Genomic DNA, 16,398 nt, shown 5'->3' with positions numbered 1-16,398 from the left:
GTTTAAAATTACAAACATCAAACATCATACTACTATTCCTAATATCATCATCAATAAGATAAATTGGAGCCAAACCTTGAGCCTTTGTTCTCAGTGCATTGATCACATTCAAAGAGTCGCTTTCCACTTCAATCAATTTGTAGCCTAACCTTCCTGCCAATTGAATAGCAAATCTCACTGCCATAGCCTCGGCAACTTCAGGGGATGTAGGAGAAGTTGTCTTCACTGCTGCAGCAATAACCTTACCCTCTTCATTACATATGACAGCCCCCAAGCCACATTTTGATCCTTGTCATACATGAGCATCTGAGTTTATTTTCACAACCCAGTCACAGGACAAGACCAGCCACCAGTCCCACCTTGCAGCATACTTGTAGGAGGCAGCAACACCCTCTCAGTGTAATTATTGTAATCTCTCACCACTCTTAGGAACCCAGCAGCTAGCATCACAGAATTGGGTTTTTCATCTTGGAACAGGATCAGATTCCTTCCTCTCCAAGCAGCCCACATAAGAGTAGCCATCGAGCTTACAATACCCACATCATACTTCCTGTAGAGCCATTTCCACATTTCAGCAAAGCACGTATGAGGTGCATCAGTTAACAAATCATGGTATTTATTATTTTGATATATTTTTATATCTTATTATTATCAATTACGATAAACTAAATTTTATTATTGTAAGATAATTTATATTTGATTATTTTTAGATTTATTAGCAAATCATTTGTATTTTGATATCATGGTTAGGGGACAACGAATCCACTTAAAAATTTGGGATAATGTATTTCCTGAATATTCAAGACAAAAAGACCTGGTCTACTTGCTGATTCTACTAAGCCTTTTGGTATAATTGTTACCTCAACAATGGTCAAATATTTTAATGGTAAGTATCATATATTAGTCATTATAATAATTTTTTTATTATTTTTACAACGAATAACCTAATTTGCCATTGTCATTTTGTTTACAGGAAAAATTAATATAAATACTTCTGCATCAACCAACATTTATATTGATCTTCAAATTTCTGAGTTTGATGAATTGAAATATGTATGGAGGTATGTTATTTCAATCATTTTAATTTTTATACTATTCTTTCTACATAAATATATTTCTCTTATATCAGATCATTATAATGCAGTGAGAAGTTAGATAATGTTACCATTGGAAAACTTGAAATTCAGAATATCAAGATTGGACCCAAAGAAATCAACTCTAAAAAGTTGATATTTTAATGCTTATGAATCATGTACAAAAAACTTTAGGAAAGGTGTTTTAATACATCACTTTATTATTCCTTCAAAAAATAAAAAACACTTTATTATACTTAATACGATATATATGATAAATCTTAAATTCAAACCTAATTTTATTTTTAAATCATATAGGATTTGATCTTCTATTGCATGGCTAAAGTGGATGCAATTATGAGTGAAAATAGTTGGTATTATATCTCATGCCGAGCATGTCAAAGACGCATCACTCCAAGAAAAAGCAAATTGAAAGGCCCATCCCAAGGTTTGTTTCAAATTTCTTCTTTATCCATATTACGATAATAGATTAAACGAATAATAAATTATATAGTGCCTAATTTCTTTATGCATTATTTTTTTCGATCTGATATCATTTGGAGCTTAGTGTTATCGATCATAGTGGGTCAACAATATTTATAGTTTTTGATGAAGAAGCAAAGAAACTAATAGGACAAGATGCAAGTACTCTTTTGAGTCTCATACTTATGAAAAGGTTTTAATTATTGTTTTTAAACAATAACTTAAAGATTAAATTGTTCTATAAGTGCTTTTATCTCTTATTTCTATTAATATTGAAAGATCAATGACCATAAAGATGATGATAATGACAATGAAGATGATAATACACAAATTCCAAAGAATGATTGCAAATATCATTGGAAGAGAGTTAGTGTTCAAAGTCAAAATCACCGCTTATAAAGTTATAATCGTACAAAATTCGACAAACTTTTACGATGATGAGAATTTTTGACAAAAGTGTCATTGAGGTACTAAATAATTGTTACAAGTATTTAATGTTTATTTAGAAGTCATGAATTTTAAATTTTAATTTTTCAAAACTTTACATAAATAATTTTCATGTAGAATAAAGATGTCATAAATGGCCTTAATTTAATTCACAATATATAGAAAATTATTAATTGTTTCTTTTCATAGTCGGAGATCCCAAGATTCATGGCTACACAAAGTGAAATCTACAATACCTTCGAGGATGCAATGGTAAACAAAGATACAACTAAGGTTGGAGATGGAAAAAAATTAATCTTGTCACCGTCATTGATCGACGACACAAGAAATATGTACCAGAATTACAAAGAAACGATATACTCTACACACTACGGTGCTGAAAAAGGGAATATGATAATCCTGTCAGCGACATTCAAAGGGGACCCAAGATACATAAAACAAAATTTCAAAAAAAGAATAGAGGTGTAGAAGAGAGAATTCAATTTGAACCTCACAAGTTGTTTTTTTAATTTTAATTTTAATTTTTTTATAATTGCAATAGTTTACCATTGATAATTACAATAATAAACGTCTTTTAATTTATCATATTATCCATTTATTGTTATTATTATTATTAATATTACATAATAAGATACAAATTTAAAGTAATAATAAAAACAAAGCCGTGCAACGCACTGGCTTCACACCTAGTTTTGTGAAAATATGGCATAATTGTGGAATTTTTACATTTTAAGGGAAATCGCTCTTTATAGAGTGCTTAATAGCATCTGTTGTATTGGGCTGATGTAAACACACAACAATCACACGAACATTGACGAACTAGCCAACTTCCACTCTCCAATCCTCCAATCTACCATTAGCCCACTTCATCTTGTTCAAACTCCAATGAACCCAGATCACTGAATCAAGTGTGTAGCCAATTCTGCTGATACCAGAAAACTATATAAACAACCAACCTCAGTTCACCACCAATATACCCAGAAAAAACAGCAATTCAGACTCAGATTTTGGGTGCAGAACAGTAGGATTTGAGCAGGATTTCAGACTCAGATTTTTGGTGAAGAACAGCAGGATTCAGGCTGAATTTCAGACTCAGATTTTGGGTGAAGAGCAGCAGGATTCAGGCAGAAATTCAGAATCAAAATTTGGGTGAAGAACAGTAGATTTCAGGCAGAAATTCAGACTCAGATTTTGGGTGAAGAAGATTAGAATATTCAGGCAGTTTTTTAGGATTTTGACAAAATTTAAGAAACCTGGCAAACGTTGGAGGATTGAGTTTAAGGGCAAGATCCTCATCAAAGCCAGAGTTAACCGTAGACGGTGAGGACCTCCACCGCGCCACCCGCCCATGGTTCCTCCTCCGCCGCTGGTTCTTTTCTTCTGTGGCTTTCTTTTTCCCCAAATCTGTCTCTTCCGCTCTCCGCCGCCTCGTCGCCGTTCTTATTGTCCTCGGCTTTCTCTCTCTCCTTTATGCTCTCCCAATTGATCAGGTTGTCATTCTCCCATTTTTTCTTTTTGGGATTTAGTGATTTTATCATTGTGATTGTGATCTGGTTTTGATTATTGGTTTGATGTTGATTGTCAATTGGGTTTCATTGAATTGTTTTTGATTGCTTAGAAACAGCTCAAATTGCATTTGAGATGTTTTTTTTCTGTATATTTGATGATATAGTGTTATGATTAGATTGGTGTTGGCAACTTGGCATTTTGATAATTCTTTGGCTTTATCTTGTGTTTTATTAAGAAAGTGATTGTGCAAGTTATATGATACTTTGTATTTTTGTAAAGGATCTTGTTGTTGATGGGGTCAAGTTTAATTGTTGATTCGGTGTTCTAAAGTAGATTGCAAATTTGAATGGCGTGTTCATCAACATGAGATAGAAGCTGCACATAGGAAGGAGATGATTTATAGGGTTCTACAGTGTGCTAATACAAAGCGCCAAAGCGGTTTCTATGATTTATGAGGTCCTGCATTCCATGGCTTTGTTGAGGTTGTACTGCCTAAACAGCCTATGCAATAATTGTAGTTAGGTGGGCTCTAAGTTTTAGCTTTATGGTATTCACCATCAACTGAATTTAGGAACTAAGGCAGGCTGAATATGAACAGAATCAAAGTTATTTACTTAAGAGGAGTCAGTGAATCAAGATAGTGTATATGGGAAAATGTGCGTGGATAGTGAGGTTTCTAATTAGACATATGGCATGTTGTCTGAAACTGAAGGCCTATTGCAGCATTTTTTTTATGCACCCTATATAATTTTATTTGGCTCTATGTAGTTTACATTAGGTGTGAATCATATGTCTCTTGGGCTCTTCTGGTTGGCACAAGATGGGGTATGCTCTATTTGGATTTATCTTCTAATTATAAGAATGTGCTATTAGAAGTAAGTTTTTAAGAACCATTAGGTGTTATAGAAGTATACATGTACAAATTTGTGTATCATGGAAACAGTAACGGTAAGGCTGGTGTGTGCCTGTATGATGAATGAAGGTGACTTTTTAAAAGATATGGGGCCGACTTCAATTAAGATCGTTATGCACCAAGGTGAATTTAAAATGGATATGGGTACTGGGGTGACTTTCAGAATAATGAAGTGACTTTGACTATCTTCTACAGTTGTACTAATATACACCAATCCAAGAATCTACCGTCATGCGAAATTCGGAAATCAGAAGAGTTTGGATGAGCTGAACTCTTTAGTTAGGATCATCCATGGAGAAAGAATTGTATCCTATTTTGCTGTTTTTGGCTTTAAGAGAATATTTCTATTGCTATCTTTCACTACTTGTCTAAATGCTTGCATGTTAAGAGAACATTATCAATTACAAATTAGTAGAATACAAAAGGCTTTGGTCAAAGTATTAGAGACTAGGAGAAAGGATGCTGCTGTAAGTTGTTTTGTTGACAACCCTATCATATTTTGTAAGAAAGCATCCTCCAACTTGTATTGCTGCTGGCACCACTTAGTGAGGAGCAATGAATGCTGTGAAGTAACCTAAGAATAGAAGTAACCGATTCAAAGAGTAATCTTGTGCTTGGCCATAGGGATCTCCGAAGGTCTTAGGAAAATGAAGAAAGGTAGAAACATCTTTCTGGAAAAAAAGCATTAAATATAGAACTCATTTACATATTACGAGGCTACATTGAAAAAATTGGCGCTTATAAATGTATTTCATATGGTCAAGAGGTTAGAGGAGAGACACGTTGATAACTACGAATGTCTTGTCCTACCTGTAGAAAATTAGCAACTAGGTCTTGAAAAAAGAATAGGGAAATGCAATTTGATCCTCAAATTGGAAGTTGATGCCACAACAGCTAACAGTAGCAAATCATGGCTGGAGGACATTGAGCATTCATAGCTATTTGGGTATTTTAATTTGAGGGAGTTACCTAATCTACAACTGCTGCCATCAGAGTAGAAAGAGTAGGGAATTCTGTACAGTTATGGGCTTTCATTTCAAATAGTGTAGCGGACTGGAGGCTGTAACTTTAAGTGCCCATACTATTTTTGGCTGTAGAGATCACAACTTTACTCTTACAGCCACTACATAATACCCCACCATTTTTCTTGCTCATCAACTCCTTTCAACCAAAAGTTAAGAAAGTAACTCCACTGCTTTGGAAGTTTGGAGCAAATAAAAGAGGACGGAGGTAGTGATTTTAGATATTAATCTATTGAAATGAAGATATAAGTTCTTTTTTTGATGTGTTATGTTGTGCTCTTTTGTTCTGATTACTTGTATTAAAAATCTAGTTCTTGAGAAAAGAAGGTTGAAAATGTGTGTTATTAGATCCCTGCTGCTTTAGTCATGGCTTTATTCCCATACATCTGAAATGGTTGGTTAGATATTGAAGTGTTCTGAAGGTGTCTTTAATCTTTATAGCTCTCTAGTGTAGTATATAATGCAATACAACATAACTGATACCACTATGCCTCTTTCTTTTCTTTCTTTTTGTTTAGTGAATCTACTGTAACAGAACAATGATTGAAAGTAGGAGTAAATGAGCCAATGCATATCCAATCTCGTCCCTTTGTACTAGGAGAACAATCAATTAAAAATCTTATCAATATAACTGTTAGATGTCATGTGCTAATACAAAATAGTTATCCTTTCTATTATTCTATTTTAGTGATATTTATTTATTTATTTATTTATCAATTCCTAGTGTTAAAAGAGAAATGATAGGAGAAAATGAATAATGTCTTTTGGTAACTGAGCAAAGCTTAGCCATTTTTCTGATGAACAATTGAATCAGTTATTAGCTGGAATTTTTACTCCCAATGCAATGCTATAACATGATTGTTCATTGTTATAGTTATACTTACCATTATTGATTTCTGATATTTACATGTAATTTTTCCCCCCTCCGTTATTTCTTGGCAGTATCTGAAGGATTTCTTGCTATGGGTCAAGGAGGATCTTGGTCCTTGGGGCCCTGTTGTATTGTAAGTTACTTTTACGGAATTGTTCTCCTTTTTGTTATAATTTTCTTTTTATGTTCACTTTAAGTGAGCGAGGGAAGTTTTGAAGCCATACATTTTATAACATGTGAAAATTGTTGTTTATATTAATACCACTTTATTGTAGTCAAACCTTTATTACTACATGGATATGGACCTACTGCATATAAAATCTTCTTATGAATAGCTGCAGGAAATGAAAGTATGGGACTTAAATCAAATATGAAGGCCATACAAAGTGACATTGGATTTGATGGAGGACAATAAACTATCTAAGTGATCTTTGTGCTCATGATTTTATTTTTATTTTTATATTTATTTATTTAGGGGAGGGGGGGGGGTTGGGAGTTCTTGTATTTGCATGGTTTGATGACCTTTCGTTTCACAGATATTGCTCCATGCTGAATTTTTACATTTTTCAAACGTTCTCATTTGACCATCCGCTTGTGTATTATACATATAGAAAAGAATAGATATGTGGGTTATTGTTAGATTTGTCCTTATGTATGCTTTAAAGATATCAACTTTTTTTTTTCTTCTTAAAACTTAATGAGAATTAAACTTATTTACGGTCAAAGTTGTCTCTGGGGATGCATTAAACTTTACATGGTACAATATTTGTGGAACTGAGGACTTATAAACAGTAAATTGTTTACTCTTTTTTCATGTTCTAAAAAAATATTTATGGCCTTGAGTAAAGGTTGATTGATTTGGAATGGCTGAAGGGATTGTGTGATGAAATCAGGAAATGGTGTTCTTATTTCAGTTATCTCAAAAGAAATACATCTACATTTTTGTATAAACAAATTGTCTTACTGTAAACTCACCTAATAGCAGACATTTCTAATTCAGCAAAGATAGACCATTTTTAATATTGGCTCTGCAACTAATTGAGGCTGTTTTATTCTGTTAGGGCTATTGCATACATCCCTCTCACAGTTCTAGCAGTTCCTGCCTCAGTACTTACGGTATGAAACTTTTTTATTGGTTCTTCTTTACGATATTTTCTCATGGTGATTGATATTTCTTGCTCCTTCTTTTCTTTGTTCTTAGTGTATTAGGATGGGAATAAGGAAAATTCTAGGATCATCATTTGGTAGCATACACTTAAAACTGTTTTTATACTCCATGAAATTGTATATGACTGCCTTAGGCATATAAAATTCTTCTGTTTCATAGTATTTATAATGGTATGATGATATCCTTACTTGGGAACTAACAGCTGAAATTATATATTATTTTAGAATGCTTTCTAACTTCTATTATTTCGTCTTTCCAAATTAGATGATTTTGAAGAATTGTTGAATTTTAATTTTGGTGCTGTGCATTGAGCTACCAAGTTTTTGTATATTGAGCTACCAGCAATGTCTCTCATATTGCTCGTTCTTGCCTCCCACTTTCCCGACAAACCATACTAGACCATCCGTTGCGTCTTTTTTGTCGAGGAGGGGAGAGGTCAAATCTTTCTAACCTGGTATGTACAGGCGTACAGCTGTAAAGAGACTCTTTTAGCCATATAACACGGCTGCAAAGAGTTAATTTATGTAAGATCTTTTATTTAAGAGACTGGTCCTTGACTTTTAGCTTAATCACAAACATGGAAAATTTATTGAAATATCTAATGTCAATGTACAAGCTCCGGTACGAAGGGTGGGACCATGGAGGGGTTAAACGAGGGAGAGGGAGACCGAAAATGACTTGGTTGGAAGGAGTTAGGAAGGATATGAAGTACTACCTCCGGTCCATATTACTCGCAACTTTGGAATATTTTATACCTCACAAATAATACCCCAAAGTTGCGAGTAATTTGGACCAGAGGTAGTATATGGATTTGCATGAGGATGAGGCATTGGATTGTAAGGGATGGAGGAGGAAGATTTTTTTCGATGATTACACGGAATAATCAAATTTAATTTATGTAGCCTACCCCACTTATGGGATTAAGGCTTTTATTGATTATTTTATTGATTGATCTAATGTCAATGCAATCAGAAATTGAAATGGACGTTTTCAATTTCTTTGAATTGGAAGATTCACTAACTCCAGCTTCAAACTGATTTATTAACTAGTGATGAGATATGACATGAAATCGGATACAGTGTGACAATAGTTAGTGATTTCTTTATGCCAATTGAGTAAAATATAGTGCTTGATTCTGTGTCAAGAATCTTGACGTTTAAAATCTGTAGGGCATAGGGCCAAAATCTATGCTAATTTCAAAAATTAACTTGAATTGGGCATAGTGATTTAACATATCTTTTCACACTTAGATCAGGTAGATGTTTGCACCAATACACCTCACTTTCTCTCCTAGTAATCTTTTGCAAATATTTGCTTTTCAATGACTGATCACATTTATTCCCAATTACTTCTTATGTGATTTTCTGATCCTGGCCTGTTTTTTCTCTAGCTTGGAGGAGGTTATCTCTTTGGGTTGCCTTTAGGATTTGTTGCTGATTCAACTGGAGCCACACTTGGTGCTACAGCGGCTTTTCTTCTTGGAAGAACAGTAAGTCTTGAATGCCTCCCTGTGCATGTCTGTCATTGTGTACATGCTTGCTGCTACTTTCTTAATACTTATTTCACATAATTTTATCATGTCCTGATTGTTATGTTACAAGAGCTGATAAATTCTTTGTTTTTTTTTTTTTTACTTTTTCCAGATCGGAAAATCCTATGTCATGTCAAAGCTTAAGAACTACCCCAAGTTCCAAGCAGTTGCCATTGCCATTCAAAAGTCTGGCTTTAAGGTAATACTACATTGAGTATGGGTCTCAGTTGATGTGTGCATGTGAAAGCGGTTGTTTTTGTCTGTCTTAGTTTGATGCGTTTGATGAAACAATGAGTTACAATATCAGTGAGCAATGTAATTTGGAAATCTGGGTTTGTTTTGAAAATTATGAGGGCTTTTGTGGTTAAATTGTTGAAGCGTCATAGCTCTATACAGGAAATTGTAGAACAGTGTTTAAAAATCAGGATATCACTAATTTGTATGTCATCCATAATTCTTGTGAATGTAGTCAGGTAGGCCATGGAATTTGTATGGAAACTTCATTCAGGCTGAGGTGGACAATTGCTTCATTGCATGTACTTATTGTTATTTGTAGAATATTATATTTGGTATTATTTGTAGCTTCCTTATCCAAATTATTTCGTTTGTGTTGGGAGATGTCATGTGTTGAGACTTTAACTTGGATTTGTAGAAATGTGCTTTGAATGAGCTTCTTAACTGTTTTGCATCATTGTGACATAATAGTGGTGACATTGTCATCTATATGAACTATGGCATGATAATATATATATATATATATATATATATATATATATATATATATAATATATATATATATATATATACACACACACACACACTTTACGGTATAGGTATCATATTCTGTCAAGTCACTGCCTGCTCGTGTTATGAGCAATTAAAAACCCTAAAATTGCATATTGCATATTGCATATTGCAAATTGCATTTAGTTCTTATTTTAGCTGCTACCATAGGATCATCAAATCATGTTGTAAAAAAGTTTCCTCATCATTCTCCTCAATTCTATTTTATCTTCCAAATCCATTGGCGACTTTTATCCTTTCTGAATGAAGTATCACTTTTTGATCTTCTCCCTCTGACTATGGTACCCTGTGATAGCTGTATATGTTGCTGCTACAGAAGCTCTTGACATCTGTTATATTCCTTTAAGCTCTGTGTATTTTGAGGTATAATAGCTGTGAGTTTCCGTAGTTCCTCCCTTTTCATTATCTGATGTGCCTTTCTAGTGCTTCATTTTTTCTCTTTTCAAAACTTTAGTGGATGTTCCTTAAGTTTCAGTGATCTTTAGGCCCACCGTCTTTTGGTTGTGGATGGTCCTCATAATTTTTATATCAGCAAGATCTGTTCATCTACTCTAGTTCTCTTAGTCTAATGCTTTCATAGATGTTCCTATTTTATGTGAGCGTAGTTGGAATCAGTAAAATCAAACTCCATTCATGAACAGCTACTTATCTGACTTTCTTCTTTTTTAAAAAATACTTTTTTATTTTATTTTTTATTTTTTATTTTTTTAAAATATATTTTTATTTAATTTTTATTAAATTTTTTTTTTTATTTTTTATTTTTTATATAATCCATATTATGTTATAACTTTAAAATGACTCAAAGCAAGCAAGTTGCAAGCAAGTTGCAAACAAGTTTTCTTTAGTTTCATTATAGGGTTTGAGCTACCCACAGAGGCTTTAAAAATCTCACTTTTCCAGGTATCAGTTTCATGAAAGGTCAAATGAACTGTAAGCAGTTGAATCAATTGACTTGATCTATCTTGGTGGCTTCTGTTCTTCTCTGAGATAAAAAATATTGATAGATTTTAAAGTTTGCTTTACCATCAGGGATGCTTACGTTGAATGATCCTCAAACTGTATCTTCTTTGTAGGCATAGTCAACAATGTCGAAATATACTTTTGTTTATGTCCAAGAAGATTGCCTTCGCTGTTGCTGGGACATTACCCAATGTGTTAATGTGATCTGCTGGTACGAAGAGCTCAGATGGCTTGCATTGAAAACTATCCTAAATTACTAAGTAAACCATTGATACTTTATTATTGTGAAGTAGTGGGGGCTTGTTACATTTTGGATTAAAGGTCAGTTTGACTTGAAAATATTCTCACTTTATTAGAGCAGCTACACTGCTTATATCTGACCCACCTCCCTCCCTCCCCCCCCCCCAGCCTTGTCATGGGCTGGAGTCTCTTGTAAGTCATATTGATGAAAGGCTTTACCTAAGTTTGCTGTTATCCATAAAAGTTAGCTGTTATCCATAAGTAACATGTGGCAGTAAATAATAACTGACCCTCCAGTGGAAACAGTGATTGTTTCTTATAGAAGCAGATTAGTAATATATGACACTCCCATTCAACCAACTTCTTGTGAGGTATATTGCCTACCCATTTTATTTGTAACTCATCTATGCTACAATCAAGTAAGCTTGATATAATTGCAACTCAAAACGAGTAAAGAAAAATAATGAAACCTGGCAGTAAGTCATTTAAATTGTATAGGTTTAGGCTTTTATGTAATAGACTAGTACTTTTAGATTGTAAGCTATATTTTGCAAGAGAATTCTAAAGGCAAAAGCTTGATTATTTGATTGACAATGACAGATTTTAGGTAAAAAAGTGATAACTTTAGGCTATCAGTCTCACCAGCAGCTTGAGGCTACTAACTCTCTACTGACAATATATACTCAAGTAATTACAATAACCTGGAATTAATTGGATTTGTCTTCTACTTCATCAGAGAATCAGCTTGTCCTCTTCTTCAGTTTCTCAATGCCATAGTTTTTGTCCGTTTTTGCCTTGCTGTCACCCCTTTCTTTTGGTGCCTGCTGTACGTTCCCTTCCCGTTGAACACTCTTCTCTTTACCTTTCTTCCTTTTCACGTACACCTTTAGTGGTGGTTTGAGTGCCCCATGTGAGTCTATCACATTTTATCTCTATGCCAATTCTTGCCTTGATATAATCACACATACTTCATTTGATTCCGATTACTTAATAATTTTGTAAAGTGCACCTTAGTTGCGCTTAAGCTCTGTGAGGTGCGAGAGCTGGCACAGTCAGGTGCGAGAGCTGGCACCGCCTTAGCTCTGTGCTTTTTCTAGGCTGGTTCTTGCGCCTTATGTTGTATAGTAAGTCATCAATAGCTGATATGTAAAATGATTTTGCAGCTGTTAAATTTATAATACTAGAGCAGCAAGACATCCCAAATGCCCCAATTCCATTTAAAGAACCCTAATTATTGATCACATGGTCTTTCACCTTTTTTCATGTTTCTTTTCTTAGACTTATCAATCAAAAAGTGCGCCTCACCTACAAAAGGCTCGCGCCTAGGATCCAAGAACTTTTGTGCCTTGCTGCATCTTGCGCCTTTTAAAACTAAGCTTTACTTGCACTAAATGATAAAATATGAAAAACCCCAGGTCTGCTGCTTGATAGGTTTTAGAAACATATATTATTGAAAAGGAATTGATGGGCTATTATTTAACGTTCGCCTTTGTTTTAATTTTTTTTTTTTTTTTTGGCTGAATTTAAGGAATAGAAATAATTGAATTAATGGGTTCTATTAATGATGTATTGTAGACTTCGCTATTGTGGATCATATTGAAAATTTACTCTACTGTGGATATTTATTTCAGCTGTCCAGTACATTGTCTCAAGTTAATACCGCCTTAGCTCTGTGCTTTTTCTAGGCTGGTTCTTGCGCCTTATGTTGTATAGTAAGTCATCAATAGCTGATATGTAAAATGATTTTGCAGCTGTTAAATTTATAATACTAGAGCAGCAAGACATCCCAAATGCCCCAATTCCATTTAAAGAACCCTAATTATTGATCACATGGTCTCTCACCTTTTTTCATGTTTCTTTTCTTAGACTTATCAATCAAAAAGTGCGCCTCACCTACAAAAGGCTCGCGCCTAGGATCCAAGAACTTTTGTGCCTTGCTGCATCTTGCGCCTTTTAAAACTAAGCTTTACTTGCACTAAATGATAAAATATGAAAAAACCCCAGGTCTGCTGCTTGATAGGTTTTAGAAACATATATTATTGAAAAGGAATTGATGGGCTATTATTTAACGTTCGCCTTTGTTTTATTTTTTTTTTTTTTTTTTTTTTTTTTTTTTTGGCTGAATTTAAGGAATAGAAATAATTGAATTAATGGGTTCTATTAATGATGTATTGTAGACTTCGCTATTGTGGATCATATTGAAAATTTACTCTACTGTGGATATTTATTTCAGCTGTCCAGTACATTGTCTCAAGTTAATACTCATGCCAGTCCCTTCTATCCTGAAGTTGTCACTTGGACAAATTTTCCAGAAATATTTACTGATGAGGACACGCCCCCCCCCCCCCCCCCCCCCCCCCCCCGCCCCCCTTTTTCTTTTTTTAATTAACTTCTTGTGCTCCCGATGTTACTTTTGAGAAATCATCAATAAAGAATGTCTTTTAATTTTCCCATATATTGTTTCATTGACAATAAGAAAGATTACTTTTTTAAGCCATGCCAAGTGGGAAAGGACAAATAACTGTTAAGGGAGGGCGTTATCATAATGCTACTTTTAGGTCAAGTTATCATGCTTTTTGTTTAAAGATCTTTTATTTATTTATTTAATTTTTTAATTTTTTAATTATTTTTAGTTATTAATTATTACTATTTCCTATATAATGACCAAATACTTGACTTTTTTAGAGTAGGTTTTCTACATTTGCTCTAATAACTCTCTCGTTGACAGATTGTTTTGCTACTTCGACTGGTTCCCCTCCTTCCATTCAACATGTTGAATTACCTCCTGTCTGTAACTCCTATTAACTTGGGCGCTTACATCCTGGCAACGTGGTTGGGAATGATGGTACTGCATGCTGCTCTGTGTTAGCTTGTCTATTTTTTGTTTTTTTTTTAATTGTTTCCATTCACCACCATTCGCCCTTTTACTCTCTGTTGTGCGATTTTCTTGTAGAGATAGGGAGGGCTATTCCATTGTAAATACTAATTATCACCATGTTTAATTTTCATTGCAGCCGATCACATTTGCATTTGTATATGTGGGTACAACATTGAAAAACCTTTCTGATGTCACCCATGGATGGAGTGAGGTGTCAACTGCTCGATTGGTAAGTGCTTCCTATTAATTTTTTTAGCTTATCTTATCAACATGTTCTCTTGTAGAACACAAGGTTTAAATTGTCGGTTATTCATTCTTGATTAAGCTTATACTGTTGACTATAGTAAACATAGCAAACAAATAAAACTGTCCTTAGGTTTCAGTTGTGAACTTGTTATATATGTAGCAAGTCGTCACAAATATGACTGGACTCACTTAGATTTATCCTCACTTCACTCATCTCTTATTGCCACCTTGTTCTAGCATTGAAATGTTGTCTCTCTAATCATAAATGACAAGTGTCACTCCCATTCTAGATCCCTGTGTTTTGTTTTTATTCATAACCACTTTAACGTCTTTTAAGTTGCAAGCATGGAAGACATCTAAGAGCGTAGTTTGAAATGATAGACTAATTTTCTTGGAGAAAGTTATGTTTCAGTGCACCCAGATGAACAAGCTTTAAAATTAAACCTTAAGACGTAAATTTCTTGGGCTTGTTCTTCCAAATGCTTTCACATGGACAACCACTGAACTACTTATGCTGGCATGCATTTGCTTTGAAAAATCTGGAATTCATTTTGTTATCTTGCTGCTGCAGGGTTTTATTGGATTGGGTCTAATTGTATCTGGTGAGTCATTTACCATTTTATTTTCTTTTACTTCGTAAATATTTCTTTGTCATTCTCGAAGGATTATGCTTATGTCAGCCTAGAATTTAACTGGCACACTGAAATGCTGAATAACTGTGATAATCTTTTCATTTGATGCTATCTAGCTCGAGAATTCCCACTTCTCCGCTAAACATATAACCATCAAGACCTGCCCATTTTTGTCAGGACTCATTCTACTTTTTTCAGTAGAGTAACATCTTGATCTTGAACGTCGTTTGCAATTATAGGCTCTAAACGACCACCATCCCCTACCAATTTAACTATGGAAGAAGTAAATAGAATTCTGTCCGTGATACAACTCTTGTGAACTTGACTAACTCTCATATTTTGTAAATTACTTTGCAGTGATCCTAATAATGTCTATAACCCGAATTGCTAAAGCTTCTCTGGATAAAGCATTAGCTGAAAATGCTGATTTTGAATGCATTTTGGCTTCAGACGAAGCATCAAAGCTTCCTACAGTAAAAGAGTCACCTTCAGATTTTTGGCAGCCACTCGTTATAAAAGTTGACCCTTCTTGAGAATATTTTGAGCATCAAGTGCCGTGTATATACTCATTTTAGTCCGACAATAGTTGGTTTTTATTGACTTGTAAACTATTCAAAAGGTTACGCATAATAGAAGGGAGAGAGCTAGAGGGATTAAGCAAAATAGGAAAAAATTTTGTATCGTTGTTTCCTTTTTTTTCTATATAATCTAGTTTTGTTGTATAGCCTTACAATTTCATGCACTATTTTGAATTTTTCATAGTATATTTTCATGAATCAAGTTGAGCGTAGTTGAGAATTGCGGTCTGTAAGAATGTAACAAAGCCTTGCTAGCTTGGGTCTTCTTATGACACAATGTTGATACTTCCAAGATTAGGTGCACTTAATGTTCAAACGTAATTTCTCTGTTGGCTTATGCACCCTCATCTATTATGTTGCACTGTTTGTGCATTGGCTGTGCTTTTCAATCGCAGCTCGTTTTGTTCGTAGCATCATATGGGAAAATGGACTTGCATGAGTTGCTGATTAACTCAGATGGTTGAACGAAGGTTGCTTTGGCCCTTTTTATTTTTGCCGGTTAGTGATTGTTTTTTCTTTGCTTATTGATGTTTGTTTAGAGTTTGTTTAACACGTTAAGGGATTTAATAAACAAAAGCCTTGTAACCAATAAGGCAATAAGTCTATTGTGAATCCTGGTCTAGCTATTCCTAGCTTGATCAATAGCCCATTTACCCTACAAACTTCTTTCTCGCTATAATGCCAACAATTGTTTAATTTTTTTACTAAATTGTTTAAATTTTGCAATGTTTGAATGTTTTTACTAAATGTTCAAAATTTGCAATTGTTTAGATTTATTTACTAAATGTTCAAAAGTATAGGAGTGGTATATTGTGATTGTTCAGATATTTTTACTAAATGTTCAAAGTTTGTGATGTTCGCATTTTTTTTAAAGAAAATTGACTAAATATAATGCCAACTATCAACAATGTGTGCAAAATAATACGAACTCAAATATTTGCTTTTAGCACAATCACCTTTTATACTATATGTGCAAAATAATATGTCCGTCACCGAAAAAGTATTTCAAGGAGTATTCCGTCTATGTTTATTATTATTTTAAT

At 34.0% G+C, this 16,398-nt stretch overlaps 1 protein-coding gene across 1 annotated transcript; it reads left to right on the top strand.

The window, feature by feature from the left end:
- The first annotated feature begins 867 nt into the window (after window positions 1–867).
- LOC110724936 (transmembrane protein 64-like) lies at window positions 868–15,692 on the top strand. Its single transcript, XM_021904425.1, has 13 exons — window positions 868–886; window positions 974–1,061; window positions 1,145–1,225; window positions 3,021–3,152; window positions 3,241–3,493; window positions 6,390–6,451; window positions 7,380–7,434; window positions 8,877–8,975; window positions 9,130–9,216; window positions 13,750–13,866; window positions 14,036–14,128; window positions 14,717–14,747; window positions 15,135–15,692. The coding sequence occupies exons 1-13, from the start codon at window positions 868–870 to the stop codon at window positions 15,308–15,310; spliced, it is 1,293 nt and encodes a 430-aa protein (XP_021760117.1). The 3' UTR covers window positions 15,311–15,692.
- The last annotated feature ends 706 nt before the right edge of the window (window positions 15,693–16,398 follow it).

This window comes from Chenopodium quinoa, unplaced genomic scaffold (genome assembly GCF_001683475.1).
Source record: "Chenopodium quinoa cultivar QQ74 unplaced genomic scaffold, ASM168347v1, whole genome shotgun sequence".
NCBI lineage: Eukaryota > Viridiplantae > Streptophyta > Magnoliopsida > Caryophyllales > Amaranthaceae > Chenopodium > Chenopodium quinoa.
This window is presented reverse-complemented; position numbering and strand designations above follow the sequence as displayed.